A 25,649-nucleotide genomic window follows, 5' to 3' on the forward strand; every position below is an offset into this window, starting at 1 on the left:
GCAGCTGCCCGGCTTGTTTTCAACCTGCCAAAGTTCTCACATACCACCCCGCTGCTGCGATCCCTCCACTGGCTTCCGGTAGCTGCACGCATCCGATTCAAAACACTGATGCTGGCCTACAAAGCCAAAAATGAACCAGCTACCTCTTACCTCAAAGCCCTCATCATTCCTCGCACTGCATCCCGCAACCTCCGATCTACCAGCACTGCTTGACTGGTTCCACCATCTCTCAGGGTAAGAGGGAAGTATACTACAAGACTCTTCTCTGTTCTGGCACCAAGGTGGTGGAACGAACTTCCAATAGAGGTCCGGACAGCTGAGTCACTGGCTATTTTCAAGCGGCGGTTGAAGACCTACTTATTCAGGAAACACTTCTTTCCTTATCTTTTGCATTAATAAAAAAAAATAAATAAATAAATAAAAAAAAAGACCTTTGACACTTTTTCATTGTAACTTTGAACAAATGTTTTAAACTCATGGTATCTTAAGTATGTAACCTAGTGAACCAGCATAAATGTATTCAATGTTAGAGATTTAAGCACTTATGTACGTCGCTCTGGATAAGGGCGTCTGCCAAATGCTGTAAATGTAAGTAAAAATATGGTGTGTAAATTAAAAATCATACAGCTCTACTATGCAGACATTAACAGCCTTTCCCAAACATCTGAAATATACCTAGCTGAAGGAACTGAAGACCAGCAGCAGCAGCAGCAGCTTAATTGTAATAATGTCTATGCTGTTTCTATGTTTTCCTCTCCAGTGATAAAAAGAGGGTGTTGTGCAGTCCGGAGTGCTCAAAAATACCATGAGAAATCATTCAGCACATATTTGAATACAGTAGTTTAGCAGTTATTGTTTTCTGTTTTATAAAATATAATATTTTGTTCCAGCATACTGTTTTTTTTCTTGGCAATGATTGGATATTGGCATGTTCTTCGTTATCGTCACCACAGAAAATAAAAGCATACTAATATTAAGAACTCCTTTGGCAGCTTGTAGCTGCTATGCATATTTACATGAGCTGATTTCTCATTCAGCAGTTTCTCACCCCTGTTCTTATTTTTCTGGACATGCTCACTTGAATGAACGCACACACACACACACACACACACATACACACACTCCATGTCACTGTAATGTTAGGACCAGTTTATTCACCTGTATGAACATGCATTGGTGTTGAAATGCAGAGAGGGGTTTTATAGGGAAAGATGATGCACACACACAGGCAATTCATAAAACTATATAAAATATTATATTCTGACTGTCTTAAATAACTTGGCATGCGCCACTTTGCACAGTAAAAGTGTTTTTAGGCACTTCAGGATTTTAAAGCTACCATCTTCCACTGCTCCATCAGCCAGTTCTGATGCTCACGTTTCCATTGTGGGCAGTTTTGGCAGTGGACAGCATTGGCACTCTAACTGGTCTGTAGCAATACAGCCAATCACACAGCAAGGTGTGATGCACTGTGTTTTGACCTATAATAGCCAGCAATACATTTTCTGCAATTTGTACTATAGAAGCTTTTCTGTGGGACCAGACACTGATCCAATTTTGGTATGTACTAACCAATAACAACACTGTAATATTATTGTAATATTACGTTTTTTGGTGTATGGTTTTTGGCTTCACCATTAAAAGATAACCTCGTGCTAAAGCTACGCTATTACCTGTTAATGAGGAGCATTATCCCAAACTCCTGAGCGGAGGTGAATTAAATGAGACGAGGTTTCTCAGAAGGCTTTATATACAAACTGTAACGCTTGCGGGTTTTTCTTACCTGGGCCGTCAGATGAAGACAGAGCAGGTGAATTCAGCTTTGGACGCTTTGCATTGGGAGGTCCCATATCCATGATTTTGTCAGTCATCCTAAGTATTAGTAGTAAGAAGGCCTGTTTGCGTGACTTTGGGGCGGGAAGTGTGTACGTTTTTGTGTCGCAGATCAGATATTACTTTTCGGGCAAAAACCAACTTATTTCGTGGACTAGCGACACTGCTAGCTGTCTGAAAATAGCTCAAGATACAAGCAACAGCGCCCCGCTTCGCCGCCTCCATTCAACCCACGATAATTCACTACCAAATCCCCTCATCATTATTATTATTTAGCTACAAACAAGATTTTGGTGGTTTATTTAAAAATAACTATTTTTAATTTTTTTATCAAGTCTCCAACGCCTTACGTCATCGGCGTATCTCCAAAGAACTCATTTTCGAGAAAAATAAATAGCTTAGAGACCCATTTCTGACTCTGATAAAATTAACAGTAGACGAAAATTATTTTCTATATGTACAGATTTTACTAAAATAGCGCAACATAAATTGTACATGGTATAATGAGAAAAAATGTGAGAAAGAGCGCTTGCTGAAGGGGGAAATCAGATACACGGGGGTTTCCACTTAAGAGAAACGACCCCATTTTAACGCTGTCTATCAGAACAGGCCTCGATATTCACCGCATCTCTTCTGTCTATCACCACGAACCTATTCAGGCCCTCACTGACTTTCTTGCATCTATATAACTATCATAATGCTCTTCGAAATCCCGATTCTCGTCCGCGACAAGATGGCGGCTGTTGAACGCTTCTACACAAAAAGTTTTTTTTCTTTCCCAGACAGACTGTGGAGGAGGAGGAGGAGTAACCGCGCAGTCACGCCTTTACTCTGGCGTCACACTATGCATGGGGTGGGTGCTGGGTTTCCACAGCAATTATGGTTATTACCATATAAATACTGTATACCGAATAAAGTGAAAGAAGTGCACTTCAAAATTTTGCATAATATATACCCTTGTAATGCAGCTTTATCTAAATTTTGTGATATAGCTGATATATGTACCTTTTGTAAAAAAGAAAGTGAAGATATTTGTCACTTATTTTTCTCATGTACTGTTTCTTCACTCTTCTGGAAAGATTTGAGTCTCTATTGTATTTCTAAACTTAACATGAATGGTGTTTTATTGTTTGTTTTTTTGAAAACCAAAACAAATCTTTAGAATCAACTGTTAACTTTCTTATCCTCGTGGCAAAGTTCTATTTTCACAAACAAAGATTTCTTAAGAAAATACCTACTTTTACAGAGTTCTTATGTGTAGTTGAACATTTAATCAAATCACTGAGAGTAATTGATAACAAAAAATGTATTTCTTTTTTGAAGAGATATGATGAGATCTTTCATGTAACGTGATCAACACGGTCTTTTTTTTTTTTTTTTCTCGTACCCTCTTTTCTTTACTTGCTATATTTATGCCTATTTTTTTCTCTCTATTCTCGTACATCTGTTCAATTAATGTTGGATATATTGTTGATACATTTTATGTAATGTACACATAGTTGTCTTTGTTGTTATCATCTTTGAATTTGCTATAAAAATAATAATAAATAAATAAATAAATAAGGTTTCCACAGCAATTTAGAAAATTTATATTATTTTAACAAGTCTGTAGTCAAGGCATGAATCATTTTTTGTCATTACATTTCTCAAAGATAAGAAATTGTGTTCTTAAATTTAAAAAAAAAAAAACAATAATTACAAAATCATTGTCTAAAAATACATTATTCTTGTATTCCAAGCACAGATTAGTTACAGAGCATAGGACATAGCAGAGCAAGACTCACTGTTCAGTTGAGTGCATTCTATTCCTGCATGTCTGACTGCAAAAGTAGTAAATACAACATACAGGCATCTTTTATTTCAAATAAATTCATATAGACATATTTAATAGAAATAATTAATGCATCTTTCCATAAATTAAATGTAGATGTGACAAATCTTCCTGAGATCACATAAAGAAGAATCCTTAAAGACCAAAACCTATAAAGGAATCATCCGCTTTTGGGTGACACAATATACTATCAAATGTAAGATGATACTCCTCTATGGTATAAATTTGTTATATAAGGTCAATTCAGTTTATTTGTATAATATTTTTAACAATGGATATTGTCTAAAAGCAGCTTTACAAAAGTATAGAAAAATAAAAATGTAGTTTAAAATAAAGTTAAAATATTTCTCTAACATTTATCCCTAATGGGCAAGTCCAAGGTGATCGTGGTAAGGTAAAACTCCCTGAGATGATACGAGGAAGAAACCTTAAAAGGAAACAGGTTCAGAAGGTACCCCCTCCTCATTTGCATGACACCAGACAGTAAATGATGTAAATGTAAATAATGTCCTTACCATATCAGTTTATAATCACATGGAATTTTGCAAACAAGAGCTCCTAAGAAAAAAACTAATAGGTCAGTATAATTTCTGAGTTCATTATAGACTTAACACTAATTCCTTTCTGCCAAGTCTGCCAAATGTTTACTGAAGGCCCAAGAACAAAACTGACCAATGCAATGACAGTTCTAAGATGGTAAGATAAATCACTTCAGTAGTCATACAGTAGAGTTGAAAGGAGATTTATTATGATCATCTACTTGATTGTCATTGAGTTATTTTACTCTAAATAGAATACAAGTAATCCACTGATGAAATGGTGAGACCTTTGAAAAACTTTTTGTCTCTGGAGATGCTCAATAAACAGGCAGTTTTATGATCAGAAACACTTTATTTCTTTTTCCATTTGGAAATTCACATGGTTAAAACATATGGACTAGAAATATGCCAATTAAGCATTTTAAAAGAAGTTTCTCTGAAAAAATGCCTGAAATATAGAAAACTAAATAATTTTCTCAATATGACATTCAACTGAACATTGCAGAAGAGTTCTCTTCATGTGGAAAAATATTTATAAATAGATCTAATTTGCTATTACAATTTGCTTAAAGAAATTAAGTAAAAATGTATGAATATGTGCCCCATTAAATTTTACTAACTAAACCTTCAGCACATTGATTTCCCCAAATAGAATATAACATGATATAACAGTATACCAATCCTTTCACGAGTCTGCAAATATAACTGACACTTGTAAAAAAACAAAAACAAAAAAAAAAAAACACTTTGTTCTTTCTTTTTATAGACACTTTGTTTAAAGAACCACAACCATCTAGATTTCATACAAATTTGTCAATATTGTTTTTCTAATCTTACTCGTAGACAAAACAATTTATACTGAATGTATTAGTCAGTCTCATAATGAATGTATCAGTCTCATTTTTTCTGTCAGCTATAATTTTCCCCAGGATTAAAAAAATCCTTTCCAAACTTAGAACAGTTCATTAATGCAGTGCGCAAAACAGGTTTTATCAAAATATTCTTACCACTGGCGCCCCCATCCCCCCGCCCCCCAATTCTGCCTGTGGCAAAAGCAGTATGTGTTTCTACTTCTCCTGTACTACCAATATTAACCCTTTTTCCTTTAATCATGTTTCTCTCTCTTTCCTCTCTCAGTTTCGTCGGTAGCGATTCTTTGGCTTTTCTCCACAGCCAGTTGCCTCACAGGAGGAGAGCGTAGGGTTCTTATTGGAGTGGATGCTGCTCAGAAGTCCTGGCAAATCAGTGGTAATTGCCCTTTCAATCTTATCCAGTAAGCAGCCACCTGTATAAGAGCACTGGGCAGAAAGCTGCTTGAAACTATTTATTGGGTTGATGCCAAAGAAGTCACGGTATGCATCGCGGTTGGGCAGGTCGAACTTGCTGACATTGGTCTTAGCCAGGATTGACTTGAAGATATAGAACCTATCTGGATCATCCACAATTTCCTTAAATACCAATTCAGGATCACTGAAGAAACTCATCTTCTCCTTGAATGTTTGCACATAACGATCCACCAGCAGGGCATGGATGCGTACACGAATGCCATGTTGACGAATAAAGGCAATCTTATTCTCAAGTCGATTTTCTATCACCTGGTTTAAGTCTTCCAAGAGAGAAATCTCCTCACGCTTGAAGAGCTCACGGCTGGTGTCAGGGGCATAATCATAGGGCCAGAAGGAGCTGACATACACACGTGGGGGCTCAGTCACATTAATAAGTGGTGCAAGGCTCCAGAACAAAGCACCATACACACGCATGAGATCCTGAGTGGCCAAGCTATCAGCTTTGTTGAGGATGATGCGTATCTGTGACTCTCGACCTTTCAGTTGTTTGAAGAGCATCTCTAGCTCAAGGCCAACATCCAACTTGGTGGGGTCAAATACTACAAATATTAGGTCAGCACGGTCAATGAACCACTGGCACACATCATTGAAGGGATACCCTGTGGAGAAGGTTGTGTGGAAATGGTAAAATTATATAGAAATATAATTCTATAGAATACAACTGCTTTAAAATACAAACATTGTGCAAACAAACAACTTTAAAATTTTGCAAAGCTGTTTTTTAAGGGTAGTATTTAAGTTATAAAGCCCACAGGGCTCCAAGTCACAGAACGTAACTTTCCTTCATTGAAAAAAGTTTTCCTTAACTTTCTTTAAAGTTCAGGTCCATAACTATTTTAACAGTTACAGAATCTACTTAGTTTTGAATATGAAACAATGTAATTCAATGAAGCAATCTAGATGTGACTAAAGTGTTTCGGTTTCAATTAAAGTTTATAACAAATAAATAACAAAAATATTTGCATTAACCATTTAGGAATTACAGCCTTTTTATAGTACTTAGTACTGTAATCACAAGCTCAAAAATAATTGGGAATTTGACTTATAAGCAGTTTTATGGACAGGTGTTGCCTGTTTCCTCATTATTTCATGACAAATTAAGGAGATAAAATGTTGATTCCAAGTTTTAAATTTGCATTTAGTAGCTGTTAAGGGAACTCTCAATATGTGGAACTCTCAATATGCAGAGTTCTCCCTCTAAAAAGGAATATACTCAATATGCATTGGTGTGCTCAGCTACATCAAAAGGCCTCGATGGCCACTAAACTATAAAATGGATTAAGAAATCCCTTTCACACCATCTAGCAAAGTCAAAAACTACATATTTAGGAGTTAGGCATATCATGTCATAGTCTACAATCAAAAGCCACCATCATGGATGTAAATACAGTGGATTTACTTAAGATTCAGACAACACTTGAGTACTGAAATGGCAGATTAGACTGCCCCGTTCTGGATTCTTTGAACTGATGAAGACAGGATTAACTTGTACCAGAATTATAGGAAGAGTTTAAAATGTAGAAAAAAAAGGAAAAGCTTATTATGCAAAACATACCACATCATCTGTCAAATTTGATGGAGGCGGTGTCATGGCTATTGCTACTGAAAATTGATGGACTATGTTAAAAATGTCTGTTTTTTCATTAATTTTTAATGCAATATTTTTAAAACCCGTGAATTAAAGCTGAAAGTCTACACTTCAATTACTTGTTTTATTTCAAATCCAATGTGCTTGTGTACAAATTACAAAACATGTGCCCTGACTATATGTGACCTGACTGTGTTTATACTTTTTTAGGAAATGTGCCCAAAATTGGATGCCAGTTGATTTCAGAGCACACTGTACACACATATTGACACATTTTTATTTATTATAACCAATCCACCTACTGGTGTTTTTTAGAGGTGGGAGAAAACTGTAGAAAACCCATGACAACATAGAAAGTACATGAAAAACTCCACACAGACAATGATCTGAGCACAGGACTGCTCCACTGTGTCACCAAACATTCTCTGCTGTTTGCTTGTTTTTCAAATTTTTTTTTATATCTCATAAGTTTTTATAATTTTCTTTCTAACTCAAAGAATATTAATATACCTGACATATGATCTACTGTCATATTATCATTATCGATCCATCATAAAATCTTTTAGCTATTATGATTTTACCTCTCTCCTGCTGTTTGCGGTTCTCTATGATTCCTGGTGTATCCACAAATGTTACACGCTCCAGGAGCTTGTGAGGCATCTCAATACCAATCAACTTCTCCAGAAAATTCTGGCCAAATTTTTCCAAGGGAGAGAAGGAACGAGAGCTGTCAGCAGCCATTACAATACCCTCTACAGACCGGACTTTTTCACCGTGCATGATCACAGTGAACTCAGAAGTAGTTGGTTCAGCTCCTGTAGAAAAATAAAAAAGATATGGAACGTAATGAGATAAGCACTGGTTTTGAAAAAACTGCCTAGGAGATAGTAGCTTGGTTTCTAATAAACCTACAAGCAGGCATGTCATTACCAGTATAGAGCATGCTCACTATACTGCCAATTCCCAGCAGGTTCCATATAGCCTTTTCCTGATATAATGAAATTATTCTAAATCATGTTCACGTTATTTTGTCCAACCCCTGTAAATATTTATAGGAACTTACCTGTGTATAACTGATAAGGAGTGTCTTGAAGCCCCAGCAAATAATTTATCATGGAGGATTTCCCCACACTCCAGGGACCAAGGAACAGGACCATGGGTTTGGAGGTGATCTCTCCATCTGCAGTGTGACAGTCATGGAAAAATACAAAAGACCAGCAACTCATGTATCTCACTTGTGTTAAGAATATATGGTCATTGCTTTTTAAAACTGGAAATATTTACACATATATACACAAAAAGTTCTATCTCTATATTTATCTATATGTCTATATCTATCTATATCTCAATTCTCTATATCTCTATATATTATGTCTATATCTATCTCTAAATCTCTCTCTCTATGTCTTAGTTAGAAGTTTGTATTAAGGAAGAGGGTTATTTAGATCGATCGATCAATCGATCGATCGATCGATCGATCTATCTATCTATCTATCTATCTATCTATCTATCTATCTATCTATCTATCTATCTATCTATCTATCTATCTATCTATCTATCTATGTGCTATATAGCTTCTAGGTGTTTAATGATTAATATAATTGACCACTCAAAAACTCACCCCCACATTGAAAGATGCCAACTCATATGCAGACAAATCAGGTAATATGCACAGAGCCACAAATAACACAAAGATCCTCATGCAGTGCTTGCCCCAGTACATTAGCAATGGTATTCCTCAAAAGTAGAAAAGCAGCAGTAAACATTCAGTATGTCTTCAGCTATGTTCAACTGCTTGGTTTAGATGAAATTAATCTCTAGCCACTTAAACAAAACTTCAAACACACTACATTAGTGAAGCATCATTATAGAAAGACAGACAAAATAAGCCTTTTTTCTGTATCAAATATGGTTAGACTTTTTGTAATACTGAAAAATCCAACACATTGTATAGCATTTTTTCTATTAATTCCCTTTTGTATAATAAATACTACTGCAGAAAATGCAGTATAGACACCTGATTGTGAGGTGGATATTGCTTTATTCACATTATATATATATATATATATATATATATATATATATATATATATATATATATATATATATATATATATATATATATATATATATATTTTACATTTATTTATTTTTATAAATGCCAAAAACAGGGAAAGAAGTGTTAGTTGAAGTGTTTCCTGAATACAGTAAGTAGGTCTTCAACCTACTTATTAAATAAAGACATATTTATGCTGCCAGCATTGCTGCAGAGTTTGAAGTTTGGGGGGTCAACCTGTAAGTGCTCAGACCATACGCCACACACTGCATCAAATTGGTCTGCATGGCTGTCATCCCAGAAGGAAGCCTCTTCTAAAGATGATGCACAAGAAAGCCCGCAAATAGTTTGCTGAAGTCAAGCAGACTAAGGACATGGATTACTGGAACCATGTTCTGTGGCCTGAAGAGAACAAGAGAAACTTATTTGGTTCAGATGGTGTCAAGCGTGTGTGGTGGCAACCAGGTGAGGAATACAAAGACAAGTGTGTCTTGCCTACAGTCAAGCACGGTGGTGGGAGTGCCATGGTCTGCTGCTGGCACTGGGGAGCTACAGATAATTTCGAGAACCATGAATTCCAACATTTACTGTGACATACTGAAGCAAAGCATGAACCCCACACTTCGGAGACTGGACAGCAGGGCAGTATTCCAACATGATAACGACCCCAAACAAACCTACAAGATGACCACTGCTTTGCTAAAGAAGCTGAGGGTAAAGGTGATGGACTGGCCAGGCATGTCTCCAGACCTAAACCCTATTGATCATCTGTGGGGCATCCTCAAACAGAAGGTGGAGGAGTGCAAGGTCTCTAACATCCACCAGCTCTGTGATGTCATCAAGGAGGACTGGAAGAGGACTCCTGTGGCAACCTGTGATGCTCTGGTGAACTCCATGCCCAAGAGGGTTAAGGCAGTGCTGGAAAATAATGGTGGCCACACAAAGTATTGACACTTTGGGCCCAATTTGGACATTTTCACTTATGGGTGTACTCACTTTTGTGGCCAACGGTTTAAACATTAATGGTTGTGTATTGAGTTATTTTGAGGGGACAGCAAATTTACACTGTTATTCAAGCTGTACACTCACTACATTACATTGTAGAAAAGTGTACTTGCTTCAGAGTTGTCACATGTAAAGATATAATAAAATATTTACAAAAATGTGAGGGGTGTACTCACTTCTGTGAGATACTATATATTCATGTCTTCAGCTATGTTCATATATATATATATACACACACACACACACAAAATTGTTGGTATTCCCTTCCATTAAAGAAAAAAAGCGCACAATGGTCACTGAAATATATGAAAACTAACAAACGTGATAAAGAAAAATACTGAAAATTGACTAATGAAAATTAGACTTTCGAATTATGGTTCAACAGAAGTATTTAAAAAAGAAAAAACTAACAAAACTGGCCTGCATAAAAATGGTGGTATCCTTTACATTTATTTTGCTTAACTTTATTAATTAATTAAAAACAAACAAACAAATAGTAATAATTAATTTACCAAAACTAATAAGTATTTTGCTTTTTTTGAGGCCATCGATACTACCAAGCAATATCTGACAAGAGACACGACAAGAGACGAGACCAAGGACGAGGATTCTGTGCTGCCATAAGCAACGCAGCACGGTTAAATACACAAGACAATTAGACATAAGGAACAGGTGTGCAGAGGCGGTGAGGAAGAGACAAAGGGTCGGCAGACATGTGACACAGAACATTAAACAAACGCACATTGCCAAAAGTCCCAGCTGGATCCTGACATTTTCACATCACTGTATATACTTAAGCATGATGTGTCTTGCTTTCCTTGCCCAACCACTGCATCTATGGTCGTAAACATTGTCTTTTCTTTTGTGCTTCTTCAAAATAGCTTCCAAAATGTCTTCCACAACATTACCTAGCAGAGTTTTACTGTTTCTCACCCAGTTTTAAGCCTCCTACACAGTTAATTATATTTTAGTTAATAATTGAATATGAAATTGATGATGATTAGCAACTGCTTGGTATAATTGATTAATCATACATCTCAATCTGCTTAAGTCCTACAAGTATATAAAGTGTGCAAGATGCTAGTTTGAAGTTGATGTTGATGTTGAAGTTGATTTGAATATCGATGTGATTTTCATTCCTTTCTTTGCATTTTGAAAACTACACTTCATATATCATATTTTTTTCATATATAAGTAACCCTAACCCTAATCTATATATCTTATATTGTACATATATTTTGTATATTTTCGTATACATTTGTACTTTTCTCCTTTAATAAAGATTCTAGATAAATAAATGATTTCTAATATCGTGATCATAATCTTCTGCATGATTTTATATATATATATATATATATATATATATATATATATATATATATATATATATATATATATATATATATATATATATATACAGTATCTCATCTCATGAGAACTATGGCCAGAGAAAAAATTTAGAGTGCTTTAATTAGAGTGCATACCTGTGTACTGAAATTAGTGTGTACTAAAGAGTATAAAAGTTATTTCAGTACAAAATTGTTTTAGTGCAGTATAGGTGTCCTGTTTAATTTCAAGTTATTACTATGCAGTGTACTGAAACTGTAGTAGGTAAAAAAAAAGACACAGACTTCAAATTAACACAGAGAGGGCATAACTCTCATATCCAACATCAAGCAGTGTTACATTCATAAATTCCAATGTAAATTACTCAAACAAAGAAAGAAGACACAGAGAAAATGGATATTTCTTGAAATCAACATCTATTACACTATTTATGAAATATAGATTAGAGAGGACACTTGAAACCCAGTGATACAAATTATACAATGAATGATTGAATGCCTTATGACCACACATGTGGTCACACAAAGTGTCATAAAATTATGAATAGCATTTACAGAATGAATGGTTGCAGCCACTAGCAGGGGGTCAGACGAACAGGCAGGGGCCATGCAGAAGAATGCCCCATCATACCCACCTGTGGCTGAATCCCCCAAGGTACGTCCCGGATAAGCTGTTTAGTGGAAGTAGGGAAGGTGAGCAATAGGACAATGATAGCAGCATAGAAAGAGTTGCAATGCAGTGAAAATGTAATATGGATTAACAGGAGAGTTAAGAAAATTGAGGAAAGAAAGAAAGAAAGATAGAAAGAATATGTAATGGTTATTAAAAGACTGCAGATGCATTGATCATGAATCACAGATTGAGTGTCTGTGATTCCATAGAGATGATAATCTATATGTTATATTCATTCATTCATTCATTCATTCATTCATTCATTTTCTACCGCTTATCCGAACTTCTCGGGTCACGGGGAGCCTGTGCCTATCTCAGGCGTCATCGGGCATCAAGGCAGGATACACCCTGGACGGAGTGCCAACCCATCACAGGGCACACACACTCTCTCATTCACTCACACACTCACACACTACGGACAATTTTCCAGAGATGCCAATCAACCTACCATGCATGTCTTTGGACCGGGGGAGGAAACCGGAGTACCCGGAGGAAACCCCCGAGGCACGGGGAGAACATGCAAACTCCACACACACAAGGCGGAGGTGGGAATCGAACGCCCAACCCTGGAGGTGTGAGGCGAACGTGCTAACCACTAAGCCACCGTGCCCCCCTGTTATATTCATGATTAACAAAATTAAATATTTGACTGTTTAATAGTTATGGCTGGTTTATATAAAACATGGAATAAGCATATTTATTTGAAAATCTTGACTATTGATTATGCATAGCAACTCCTCATGTTAATACATTGTCATATTGGATCAGTCTGTATTACTCTGGTCAGTTTCTCAGGTTAGAAACATGCTGAATCAAAAAGTTGCAAGCTTTATCTAATTATCATAGTACAAAGTTGTAAAATGTTAACTAACACATGTAGGAAACATTAGTAGGAAAAGAAAATCAGTGGACAATCCAGAGTCTTCAAAGGTCAGCTAGAATTCAGCTGAATGTGTCACACTAATTTCACACCTATGTTAGCTAAATTTAAAGTGCATGTTTATCAATTTCTTGCAACACCATGTAAAATACCTACTGAAATTAAAAGCCATGTATTAAAGCCATGTGAGAATTAACTCTTTAACCTTTATTTAAACACATTTAACATTTGACTCAGTGACTGCACACAGTGGACAGAGGTAAGTCTAGAGACCAGCTAGGTGATATACCTGAGATTTCATGTTGTCTGAGCTCATTGTATTTGTAGGCATGTTCCATAGGCCTGATGGAATTGTGGTAGGTCATTCTCAGCTTCTGCAAAGCAGCTAAGGAAAATACAAAAACAAACAAACAAACAAACAGACAAATAAATAAATAAATAAATAAATAAATAAATAAATAAATAAATAAATAAATAAATAAATAAATAAATAAATAGAAAGCATAGTAAATACTCAACAGACACTGAGTATTGGATATGAACACATAAGTGACTAATACGGTACATCTTATTTGCCATATTGAATGATGCATTCATTATTTCCCAATAGTCATGCATTAAATGCCTTCTGTATTCAGATCTAGGAATGTGCATTATGTAATTAACGGTATAGCTTTATTCCTAGATAGGCCATTGCTCAGGATATTGAGAAGCAGCCACAAATATGCACCCCAGAAGTCTTCTCACCTGCATAGTTTCCTGCATTCTCCTCTGCTGCCAGTCGTAATGTCTCATCAATGTGGGATCTGTCTCTCAGTACAGAATCCAATACCTCCTCATCCTCTACTAAAGAAAAAACATAGTAAATACTTTAGAAAATCACAGAGGACCTATATCTATGAAGCTATACATTTTCTTCAGGTAACATCAACATCAAGTCACAGGACATAACTTTCCAAGAAACTCAGTATGGACTTTAATTCACTTGCTTGTTCATTGCTTTAATTTACCAAAACTAATAATGCCTCTTCTGAACAACTATGAGAGGATGAGAGGATGGATAAAACAAAATGTCTGGTACACAATGTGATTTGAGACCCACACAATACTTCTCCTTTGACATTAAACAAAACTTATATTTAGCCCCTGCAAATCCAAAAATAAAACAATTCAGTGGCACAAAGTAGCCATGTTTGCACTATTCAGTGGGCTGTGAATATGGATACATGTAAATGTAGGGGAGTCCCTAGTTTCATAAGAGCTTCAAAGCCTCTAGGACAGCTTCTTTCCCAAATCACTATGCTCAGCAGTAGATGAAGATAATAGCAGCCAAACCAGTGCCTTCCCTCTGACTCTAAATATATCCAGCAGTGAGGACCAATCATCCTGTTAAGAATGTCTGTATGTGACTATGAATATGGAGGGCTTATGGTCACTGAATAATTTGTCTGGAATCAAATTTCACACAGGTATTCTGGACAGCGCTAAATATGGAGGTAACTTTTCTGTCCTCCCTATTCATACTTCCACTTTTGGAGGACTGTGATATGTTTGTTGGGCTAGGTGGTTTTCAATATATAGTACACAGAGACATTTAAAAATCTTTAATTTTTATATATTATACATAATACACTATAAAAGTTTTACCAGTAATCTCCCAGTGTTATCAAATAAGATTGGACCAGACTCACTATCTGACCCCTGACCACTGAAGGCCACTGAATACTTAAAGTGAAAATTCTATTACACTCTAGATGACGAAGCTCCTCTTGAAAGTAAAAGGGAGAGAAAAATTAGCACCCTGGCATAACAATCACACATGCAACTTAAAACATGCCACTTAAAAATGTAAACATTAATTTCATCATTCAAAACTGGTAGTATTTCAAACAGCATGGACGGAGACTCTCCTGGACTGTATAAAATCTCTTGTGACTAGATGTATCTCTCAACCCTAACAGAACAAAAAAAAACCCCAAAAATAACTAGATTTGTAAAGATCATCGCAACAAACTTTGATGTTGGCTTTGACGGTGCAAGTATTCGCAAAGCCGGTGCATTTTGGAGGCGAGTGGACAGAAAGATTGGGAAAGCTACTGGACTGCTGGGGTGCCAATATTTTTGGAGGTGAGCGGACATGAGCATGTGACGTGATCCGAATACCTGTGAGGTAGTTCCCCTCATTGTGCTGAGTGTTTTGATATGTCATGTCCATGTTGTGCAAATTTTAAATTTTCACGTGACGTCACGTGATGTGACCAGAATACCCGTGGGGCAGTTCCCCTCATTGTGCTGTGTTTTGATATGTCACATGTCCATGTTGTGCAAATTTTTAATTTTCACATGACATGACATCACGTGACGTGACCAGAATACCCATGGGGCAGTTACCCTCAATGTGCTGAGTGTTTTGATATGTCACATGTCCATGCTGTGCAAATTTTTGATTTCGCTTGTTTTGGGGGCGAGGCTACACGTGACGTCACGTGACTTGACCAGAATACCCATAGGGCAGTTCCCCTCATTGTGCTGAGTGTTTTGATATGTCACATGTCCATTTTGTGCAAATTTTTTATTTCGCTAGTTTTGGGGGCGGGCTACACGTGACGTCATGTGGTGTCGAGTGACGTCACCAGAATACCCGGTGGGGTGCCAATACTTTTGGCAAAAAGTGGCTACTGAGGGTTTGGACATTTCATGTCAATACTGCAGTCATTATGGGATTCTACTTATTATACTGCATAGAACAGTACATGCAATTCTTAATGTTGGATGTAATTGTGTGTGTGAGAGCTTAGAGGACTTTTCGGAATTCCCTATTCAAGTCTATGGGATGTTCGATCATCGACTACGGGAAAACCGAAAATTCCGTCGGAACTCCAGAATAAAAATTTGGTCCGGAGTAAGGTCCTAAAGAACCTGTCCGAGTTCGGTGTAAATCGCTCAAAAACTTGCCGAGTAATAAACCTCAAAAGTTTATAATGGAAGTCTATAGGGTCTACGACATATCCGAATTTGGTGCATGTGGCTCGGAAGCCCTAGGCTGCATTTTTTAAATAAATTTTTGTCTAAGAATAATAATAATAACTACATTTGTAAAGTTCGTTGCGACAAACTTTGATGTTGGCTTTGACGGTGCAAGTATTCGCAAAGGCCGGTGCATTTTGGAGGTGAGTGGACAGAAAGATTGTGAAAGCTACTGGACCGCTAGGGTGCCAATACTTTTGGAGGTGAGCGGACATGAGCACGTGACGTGACCATAATACCCGTGGGGAAGTTCCCCTCATTGTGCTGAGTGTTTTGATATGTCACATGTCCATGTTGTGCAAATTTTTTTTTCGCTTGTTTTTGGGGCGCGGCTACATGTGACATCATGTGACGTGACGTGACGTGACTATAATACCCGTGGGGCAGTTTCCCTCATTGTGCTGAGTGTTTTGATATGTCACATGTCCATGTTGTGCAAATTTTTGATTTCGCTTGCTTTTGGGGCGGGGCTACATGTGACATCACGTGACGTCACGTGACGTGACCATAATACCCGTAGGGCCGTTCCCTTCATTGTGCTGAGTGTTTTGATATGTCACATGTCCACGTTGTGCAAATTTTTTATTTTCACTTGACGTCATGCGACGTCACGTGACGTCATGTGACGTGACCAGAATACCCGTGGGGCAGTCCCCCTCATTGTGCTGAGTGTTTTGATATGTCACATGTCCATTTTGTGCAAATTTTTAATTTTCACGTGACGTCACGTGACGAAAGCCCTAGGCCCTAGGCCGCATTTTTTAAAATAAATAATAATAATAATAATAATAATAATAATAATAATAATAATAATAATAATAATAATATTAATAATAATAATAATAATAATAATAATAATAAGCTTATAACGGAAATCAGAATGTTGGCTTCTACAAAGCCAACATAATAATAATAATAATAATAATAATAATAATAATAATAATAATAATAATAATAATAATAATAAGCTTATAACGGAAATCAGAATGTTGGCTTCTACGAAATTATTATATAATTACAGATAGCTTATTTCATACTGTAGCAAAATTGACTGGGAATATAACCACCACAGACGTGCATACTGTCAATATGCTGTAGAAAGGACATCATGAATGTTTTCAATAGCAAAATTGTAAAGACTATAATATATAATCAATATTGACTATAAATTTAAAGACAGACAATTTGAAACCAACCCTGTAGATAACAATATAGCACATCAGCCAGACGTCTACCACCAGGACAGCACAAATTGTGCCTTTCTACTCAGCTACTACATTCTACGTACGCTGTAGAAATCCGAACTCTCGCTGCCCAGAGTGGCTGGAACATGAATGCCTCAAAGCCATTTTCTGGGATGGGCTGTCTCCATGGGCTGCAGGAGGAACGTGAATACCAACCGTGATTCTACTGTGGTCATGTGCTCCAGCTGTGCAAGGATCAGTCAACACCTATAGTGCTACATCTTGGTGACTCCTCTCCTACCATTTCAACCTTTGTTTACTCCAAGCTTTTTAAAAAATTTTTTTTCAAGATCCTCCTATACCAGTGTGTCTTTGTCACAGTATGGCAGGTCTTTCAGGGATCCTAAAGTACAGCCTGTTTGTTAAACCAGAAAAATGTGATTCATCGACACACAATTACATTCCTGGTCTACATCAGCAGCAGCTAGGGGGCACAGATGGAATCTAGCAAGGACAATGCAGTCACAGACCCAGTAACATAAAGGAACTACAATACTTTATTGGTGTTTGCAAATATTTACCACCACTTTATCTGACTTCACAGCTCTGTGGCCACTCCCCTCACAGTCCTGTTCAAGGGAAAACCCAATGAGGAATTGGCTGAAGAGAGCACAACACCCATTTCAAGTGCTCACTGATCATAAAAATGTAACCCAGGACAGCCTAGGTTAGCCCTGTTTTTTAACCAATTCCAGTTTACAGTCACCTACCTACACGGTTCGAAGAATAACAAGGCCGATGCACTGCCGATGTGACGAGTTACCCTGAACCCATCCTACCGGTCCCAGTAATTATTGGCATTATTTGGGACACCATGGAAGAGATTTGCCAGGCACAGCAGGAGGAGGAACCTCACCGACTGTCCTCCATTTCACCAGTTTTTCCCCTCCGCCCTTCGCCAACATATCATGGTGTGGGTCGACACCTCAGCAGGCTCCAGATACCCCAGCATCCAGAGAACCACGCAGCTTGGCCCGGAACACCTTCTGGTGCCCCAAGGTACACACAGACATCAAGGAATACGACAATACCTGCGTTGTTTGAGCTCAAACACGTACCCCCTGCCAACTACTTCCAGTATCAACACCCCTGGTTGTGCCTGTCCATAGACTTTGTCACAGATCTCCCCAGCTCCCATGTCTTCACGACAGTCCTTGTGGTGACTCCCTAACATGAACCACTTCTGGCCTCACTCCATTTTAATACGTCCTGGGATATCAACCCTTATTATCCCTTGGTCTGGTGAACCCTTAGATGTCCCACTGGTGGACGATTGGCACTGATGGAGCCAAGGAACATGGGAAAGTGCCTATGTGCATCTTTCAAAGAACAATTCACAGACAACAACTGGGGCAGTCGTGGCCTAATGGTTAGAGAGTCTGACTTGTAACCCGAAGGATGTGGGTTTGAGTCCCCCCCAACTGCTCCCCGGGCGCCGCAGCATAAATGGCTGCCCACTGCTCCGGGTGTGTGTTCACAGTGTGTGTGTATGTTCACTGCAGTGTGTGCACTTTGGATGGGTTAAATGCAGAGAACGAATTCTGAGTATGGCTCACGGTACTTAGCCGTATGTCACTTCACTTCACAAATACAGGCCTATCGCTGATGATGTCCACACACTCCTTTCCATATGGGACGAATGGTCTGGTTATCAACAAGGAACCTACTACTCAAGCTCCCCTGCCGTAAACTAAGCCCCAGGTACATTGGTCCCTTCAAGATCATCAAACAAATCAACCTGGTAAAATACAATCTGGAGCTGCCTGAAAATTATCGCATTTCCCCATCCTGTCATGACTCTCTCTAAATCCAACCACTTTCTTAACACCTCCAAAACTTGGCCCTTGTGTGCTGTTAAACTATACGCACCAGATGCTTATTAACTTGCTTCTACATAATTCTGACAAGGCAGAAGTACTGGTACTAGGATTACATGTAGTTACAAGTAAGATTTATGATTATATAGTTTATATTATAGCTCTGGATGGCCTTTCAGTTTCATATGTAGTAAAGGTGTTTGTAAGATTATGAACTCCAGTCTTTCATTTGGAGCTTTTCATCTCAGAAATTTTATAATAAATCTAATTACATTTGATTTAATGCTTTTATTCATCTAGGTTTGATTATTATAAAGCCTTACTTTCTGTATGTTCCTGTAGGTGCATAAACGAGCTTCAGTTAATCCAGAATGCAGCAGCAAGTGCCTTTACTAGAACCAGAAGAGCATATCACACCTAAATCAAATTTTACATTTATTCTAAAATACTACCATTTGTACTTTGTATGTGAAGTCTCCATCCCTGTTAGAGCCTTCACATACAAAACCCCAAATTTATAGAAAAAGCATGTATGCCCTTATCCAGAGCAATTGATGGTTAAAGGCCTTGCTCAGGGCCAGCTTGGTGGACATGTATTCAAACTCACAATCTTCCAAACAATAGTCCAACACCTTAACCAGGGTACCACATCCCACAGTCTAGAGTCCAGGCTAAAAACATATTTGTTTTGTATTATTTGTATTAATCAGTCTCACCCTCTGAAGCTACACAATAGTCCTGAGATACTGTATCCTTTCTGCTCCTTGGACATGCATGATCCATCCTGATATCCTGCTTCTGTTTGGTTCTGCTGCTGAGAATGGCCTCATTGCCCCTGGCTTGCTTATTAGGAGTACATTTTTTTTTATTTAAATTTAAATTTAAATATTTTTTTTAAAGAATTTTAAATAAATTTTCAAATTAATATCAGAAATATATAAATTCAGAATTTATATATTTCTGTACAGCTGGTTTGTTACAATATCCATTCTTAAAGTACCATGCTAATACACTTAAAGTCCCTCATGCACTGACAATGGCAGTGACAGAGAAAGATGAGTTGGAGACAGATTCCACTAAAGGGGAGTTAGTGTCACCTTTACATTCAATACCAGGAAGGGCAGATGATTGAAAATAGTGTGAAAAGCCTAACAAAAAATAGGATTTGCTTAGCAAGTCAGATTTGGGCCACCCCTGCAACCCCTGCTGTGTGAACATAGCCAAAGAAACATTACTATAAAGCTATTAAAACACATTAATCTCTCTAAGCTGTTTTAAGTAACTTTAGCTATAAGATGAAGTAGCTATAAGATGTCTTGGTGTTAACTAAGATAAAGCATGTGAATAAAACATCAAAACACACAAGACTGTACATTTAAAGTTCTAAAGCACTTTTTTTTTTAGCAGTAACCTCCTCCTAATGTAGGAAAATGGTGTCATTTGCCTGGTAAGACTTTGGCCAAACTAAAGTGAGAAAAACTAGCTAACATTTTATCATATATATTTTCAGGTAGCTACTGTATATTGGAATGACCTAAATTCTCACTATAAACATGGATCACATGGAAAATCTTAACTTCATGTAAGTAAATTTGATATTCATACAGTATATTGTAGTAGACCTGGCAATACCTTGATTACTCACCGTAGGGACAAGTCAGAGCTATAAGGATGGCTCTTTTGCAAGTAGTATAAAATAAATAGTATATATGATATGCAGCTTTATTATTTTGCATTTATTTGACTGATTTACTTTATGTGTATCAAAGTGGAGTTTAATTCATTCTTTGCTGTTGATTGTTCATTAAATCACTAAGAAAAGAGAATTAAAAGTGACATACTTAATCATTTCTTACCTTTTGCCAGTCCCAATAATATAATTGTACTTTTTCTTGGTCAACATCCTAACATTTATCTTTACACAAGAAAAAAAATGTGCTCTTGTTAGAAAATATAGCAAGTATATTTACATACAGATTACCATATTCCTTTGTGTTATGATAAAGACTCCCTAGGTCATCTAATTGCAGCACCATCCACTTTATAAGAAACACCTTTAAACCTGTCAGTTTAGGCAGTAATGCTCTCAGCCAATCATGTGAAAGCAGTACAGTGAAGCAAAGAAAAGCAATGCAGCACAGAAAAGCATCTCAGCATGCACAACTTATAAAGCCTTGAGGTGGATGGGCTACAACAGCAGATGACCGCATTAATTTCCATGCCTGTCATTTAACAAGATTCACCAAAATTGCAAAAGAGCAGGAAACTTGTTTCTAATCTTAAACTGTTCGGTTTAGTTGACACTGTGCACAAGATTTCTGTTGCTGTCTTACACCAGTGAAACCTTATGTGGTTAATTATTCATGTTAATTCCTATGGAACCCATTGCTGTGGTTGTCTATTCACCTCAAGTTTCAGTGTTGATGAGATATTTGAAATATTTGTATACAGTATGTATCTGAGATATTTTTTCTGCTCATCACAATTGATTATGTGGTCATTTTCCTTTGACATCTCTTATTAAAAAGGCATTTTCAACCCAGAACAGTCCCTAACTCAATGGTTTTCTTTTTGTTGTTGGTGGTTTTTTACCATTCTGCGTAAACTTTAGAGACTGTTGTGTGTGAAAATCCCAGATGATTAACAGTTTGTAGATTAAATCACAGAACGGGATATCTTCAGGTATATTTAGGATGATTAGGGATGCTTATCCTCAGCTTTCCTTTAACCCATGGGATTTATCAATAGGTAAAGTTTTTTTGATTATATTTTTTTTGTTGTAAAAAAATTTGTTTTGTTATATATGTGTGTGTGTACTTGAGGTCCAGTGATGGCCCTCAAGTGCTATGCGAAAGTGATTGCTAACAACAAAAAGACACTATATAATCTGAACTTAAATATAAACTTAAGGATAAACTTTTCATTCATTCATTTTCTACCGCTTTTTCCGAACTTCTCGGGTCACAGGGAGCCTGTGCCTATCTCAGGCGTCATCAGGCATCAAGGCAGGAAACACCCTGGACGGAGTGCCAACCCATCGCAGTACACACACACTCTCTCATTCACTCACACACTCACACACTATCGACAATTTTCCAGAGATGCCAATCAACCTACCATGCATGTCTTTGGACCGGAGTACCCGGAGGAAACCCCCAAGGCACGGGGGAGAACATGCAAACTCCACACACACAAGGCGGAGGCGGGAATCGAATCCCCAACCCTGGAGGTGTGAGGCGAACGTGCTAACCACTAAGCCACCATGCCCCCCTAAGGATAAACTTGAGCAAGTATATTTGAATGCAGATAACAAGGTGCCTTTTCCCATTCGTTCACATTCAAGACATGGTATGGTTACATCAGTGAGACCAGGTTGACATAATTCTTCAAGCTACACAGTAATATTGCTAAAAAAAAAAAACATAATTAATCTATCATCAAAACATATATAAAGTGCTTATAAAAAAACACATATTTCTATCATATAGTTAACAGCCCCCACTCCTTTGTCTGTGTTTTAGAACATGTCTGTGGGGATTTGGAAAGAATGTACTTTTAGTATACCTTCAGTATATATATGCTTCAACATTTATGAAAACAGAATAAGACAAATGCTATGGAGTTTAAGTTACATGTTTTTAACATGCTGGGTTAAAAGTCCATGCAGACAAATAAAAATGAAAAAATAGGTCTTCTACAATTTTTTGTGCTTAAAACTTAAAAGTTCATCCCTGTCTACCCTGTGCACCTCATGCATTCAATACCACAAGAAGGTGTGTGCCCTTTTACTAAAACACTCACTATATTATGATTTGTTGATGGGATACTAACATCTTCCTTGAGTCAAGGCTACTTAATACAAGATCTCAAGAACAAGGACTCAACAATTTAAATACATGACAAAGAGAAAATCAACTCTTTTATATTTAGTCAAGGAATCCATGCCATATTAAATGGGACCAAAAGAACAACCCAGAGTAATGTTATTATGCTAAATTCACTCTATGTTTACATTCTTACATTTTTGTTCTGTTTCAGGTTTTCGTCAGTCACTGTAGTGACCATTTGTCAAATTAAATTAAATAAAAAAAAATTAATCAAACTTAACTCCAAAATAACTCAAATAATCACCAAGATACACCATGGGTTGTGGTTTACGCAGTTAAAGGATTGAGTCCAAGCCAGATGATGCATTTGGTACCCTTTATTAAAGGGTTTACAAGCAAACAAACAATTTTGCATCTCCTGCTCCTTGTGCCCAACTGGCTTGACAAATTGGTAAAAACCATAGGCCCACCCAGGTGCATTCTGGGCTGCCACAACTGAACCCCTTTTATCCCCTAGGTGCACATGGCCTTACCCAATAGACAAGAAATACTAAACCAATAAAATTAGCAGAATACTAAGAAAAGTAAACATATTCTAATTAACACTTAACAAATAAACTACATTTTAACATTACACAAACAAAAATAGATAAATAGCTCATACAGTCACTATTGCCCTTGGATTTGGTAGAATCCATATCGAGTGTAAATCTGTGACCCTGACCAGTCCCATCAATAAAGATGAGAACATTTTTTAGGGCCAAAACAAACTGAATAATATAAGAATGGTATGACAAGCTCACATTTATAATAGAAATAATAATTGTAATAATACTACAGGGTTACATCATTATTCTCTTCTAAATAATTTAATTATTTAAATAATCACTTGCATATTTTTTCGGTCTCTAGGTCTGTAGAATTACAGTACCCATTATAGACAGTTTTTAAATTTAGAAAGGGCTTCTAAACACAAGAATATATGACCAAACAGGTGGATTATGATTATTGCATCTTATAGTACTATCATTACATCTTACCCATCATCGCATCTTATAGTACTATTTATTGCTGTCTTATACTTTATCTTGATTGAAATAGTCTTGATTGATGCACAACTATAATATAAAGTAGGACATAATTTGCCTTAAAAATATTAATAAAAACATGAAAAAAACTTGTCAACATGTTTATAAAGTTATCTATAAGCATAGGTGTTGCAATAAAGCCATGTATGGGCAGCAGCTTGGAATAATTTGTGATTGTGACAGTGCAGGGTGACAGCAGCTGTGTTGTGTGTAAATTGGGGAGTGGGAGGTAGGAAAAAAAAGATTAAGGGTGGGATAAGAGAGGTAAAGGGAGTGGGAGGGGAAAGAGGGTGAGAGGACAGAGATCTATAGTGGACAGTATCCAGTTACTGGGCAATTTCCAATCTTAGATACCTGATGGAATCCTGGGTGCAGGGAACCCAAGGTCAGAACAAGGGTAAAGGCTCCTGTCAGAATCTAACCAAAAAAGCCGATGCATAACTTAACTCTAAAATGGTGGTATGTAGGAAATATTTAACACTTTGTATTAGGGTTATTGGACAAACTCCTCAACCTGAAATATGTAAGATTAACTTGATACTTTATCTTAAATCCGAAGAGGAATCTTTCTTTGGCCAAAAAGCTATTAAAATAAAAAAAATAACTGAAAGACTTTAAAACAATGTAAAAACTATTAGCTAATTAAACAATTAAAAACCTGGTCACATATTATTTATTGTTCTGTGATGGAGTAAAACACAAGGAACACAAATAGGCCAAGCTGTCAGGCAAATCAACTACTGTTTCTAGACTTCCAGCTTGCCAAGCTCTAGGCCTTTCCATCAGCTGGTGCCATGCTTCAAGGCAGCTGACACACAATGCAAGCACTTAAGCCACTACCATTCCACAATACACTCTTTGAGGGTAAAAGATTTCAGCCCTACCAACTGATTAAAAAAGGATCTTTTGTCATTAAATAAAATTGAACAAATACTGATTACCTTAAACCTATATGTATACATAAACCTTTTTTTAACAGACATTTTATTCTTAACATCAATACTGAGAGTAATGCGTCAAGATTTAAACTATTTTTATAGTCCCAATAAGACAGTCTACCTCATCACTCAGGGCTAGCAACTGGCTAAACAATTGGTTAAAAACTAACATAAATAACACTATTATTATAATCCTCTTCACGATTCTAGTTCGCTTCATTAGTTTGGATTCAAGAATGATAAATGTCTTAATATTTTCATAAATATATTTAAGTTAACTATCAATTAGACACTTAATTCCTAATTTACGTGTGTTCAGAAGTTGTGTTACACCAAAAAGGAACATGTGAACTTAAACATGGTATTCTGAGAGTCAGGAAAAATTGTATACTGTTTAAACAAACCTATTCAGAAGTAACCAAACAAAAAACTTAGTGTTAAGCATTTTACCTGTCATGGCCAGGGCCAGTAGAGAGATGAAACACCAGATCAAATCTAAGACCCTCATGTTGGCTGCCAGGAGAACTCTGATAACTTAGGTGACTATATATACCATTCTCAGAAGGTCAAGGGGCACACAGCAGCTAGGTTGTCACTCAGAGAGGACAGCT

The 25,649-nt window shown here is 37.0% G+C and overlaps 2 protein-coding genes across 4 annotated transcripts in view; both read right to left on the reverse strand.

Moving 5' to 3' along the window:
* Nucleotides 1–2,622, reverse strand: part of crebbpb (CREB binding protein b) — an 86,103-nt gene extending 83,481 nt beyond the window's left edge. For both annotated transcript variants that reach the window (XM_027141569.2, XM_027141568.2), the window contains exon 1: nucleotides 1,784–2,622. In XM_027141569.2, the coding sequence (XP_026997370.1) occupies nucleotides 1,784–1,871 (88 nt within the window). In that variant the 5' untranslated portion in view covers nucleotides 1,872–2,622. The remainder of the gene's footprint in view (nucleotides 1–1,783) is intronic.
* A 1,872-nt stretch (nucleotides 2,623–4,494) lies between these two features.
* srl (sarcalumenin) lies at nucleotides 4,495–25,645 on the reverse strand. Of its 2 annotated transcripts, XM_047801274.1 has the most exons (7): nucleotides 25,489–25,645; nucleotides 13,845–13,943; nucleotides 13,387–13,482; nucleotides 12,180–12,215; nucleotides 8,201–8,317; nucleotides 7,719–7,952; nucleotides 4,495–6,148 (listed from the first exon to the last, which is right to left on the reverse strand). In XM_047801274.1, exons 1-7 carry the CDS (start codon nucleotides 25,544–25,546, stop codon nucleotides 5,337–5,339), a joined length of 1,452 nt encoding a protein of 483 aa, XP_047657230.1. In that variant the 5' UTR covers nucleotides 25,547–25,645; the 3' UTR covers nucleotides 4,495–5,336. The 2 variants fall into 2 exon arrangements, with proteins under 2 accessions (XP_047657230.1, XP_026997372.1); XM_027141571.2 differs by lacking the exon at nucleotides 12,180–12,215 and having other exon boundaries at nucleotides 4,496–6,148.
* Nucleotides 25,646–25,649: the final 4 nt, after the last annotated feature.

This window comes from Tachysurus fulvidraco, chromosome 15, assembly GCF_022655615.1.
Source record: "Tachysurus fulvidraco isolate hzauxx_2018 chromosome 15, HZAU_PFXX_2.0, whole genome shotgun sequence".
In the NCBI taxonomy this organism is placed as follows: Eukaryota; Metazoa; Chordata; class Actinopteri; order Siluriformes; family Bagridae; genus Tachysurus; species Tachysurus fulvidraco.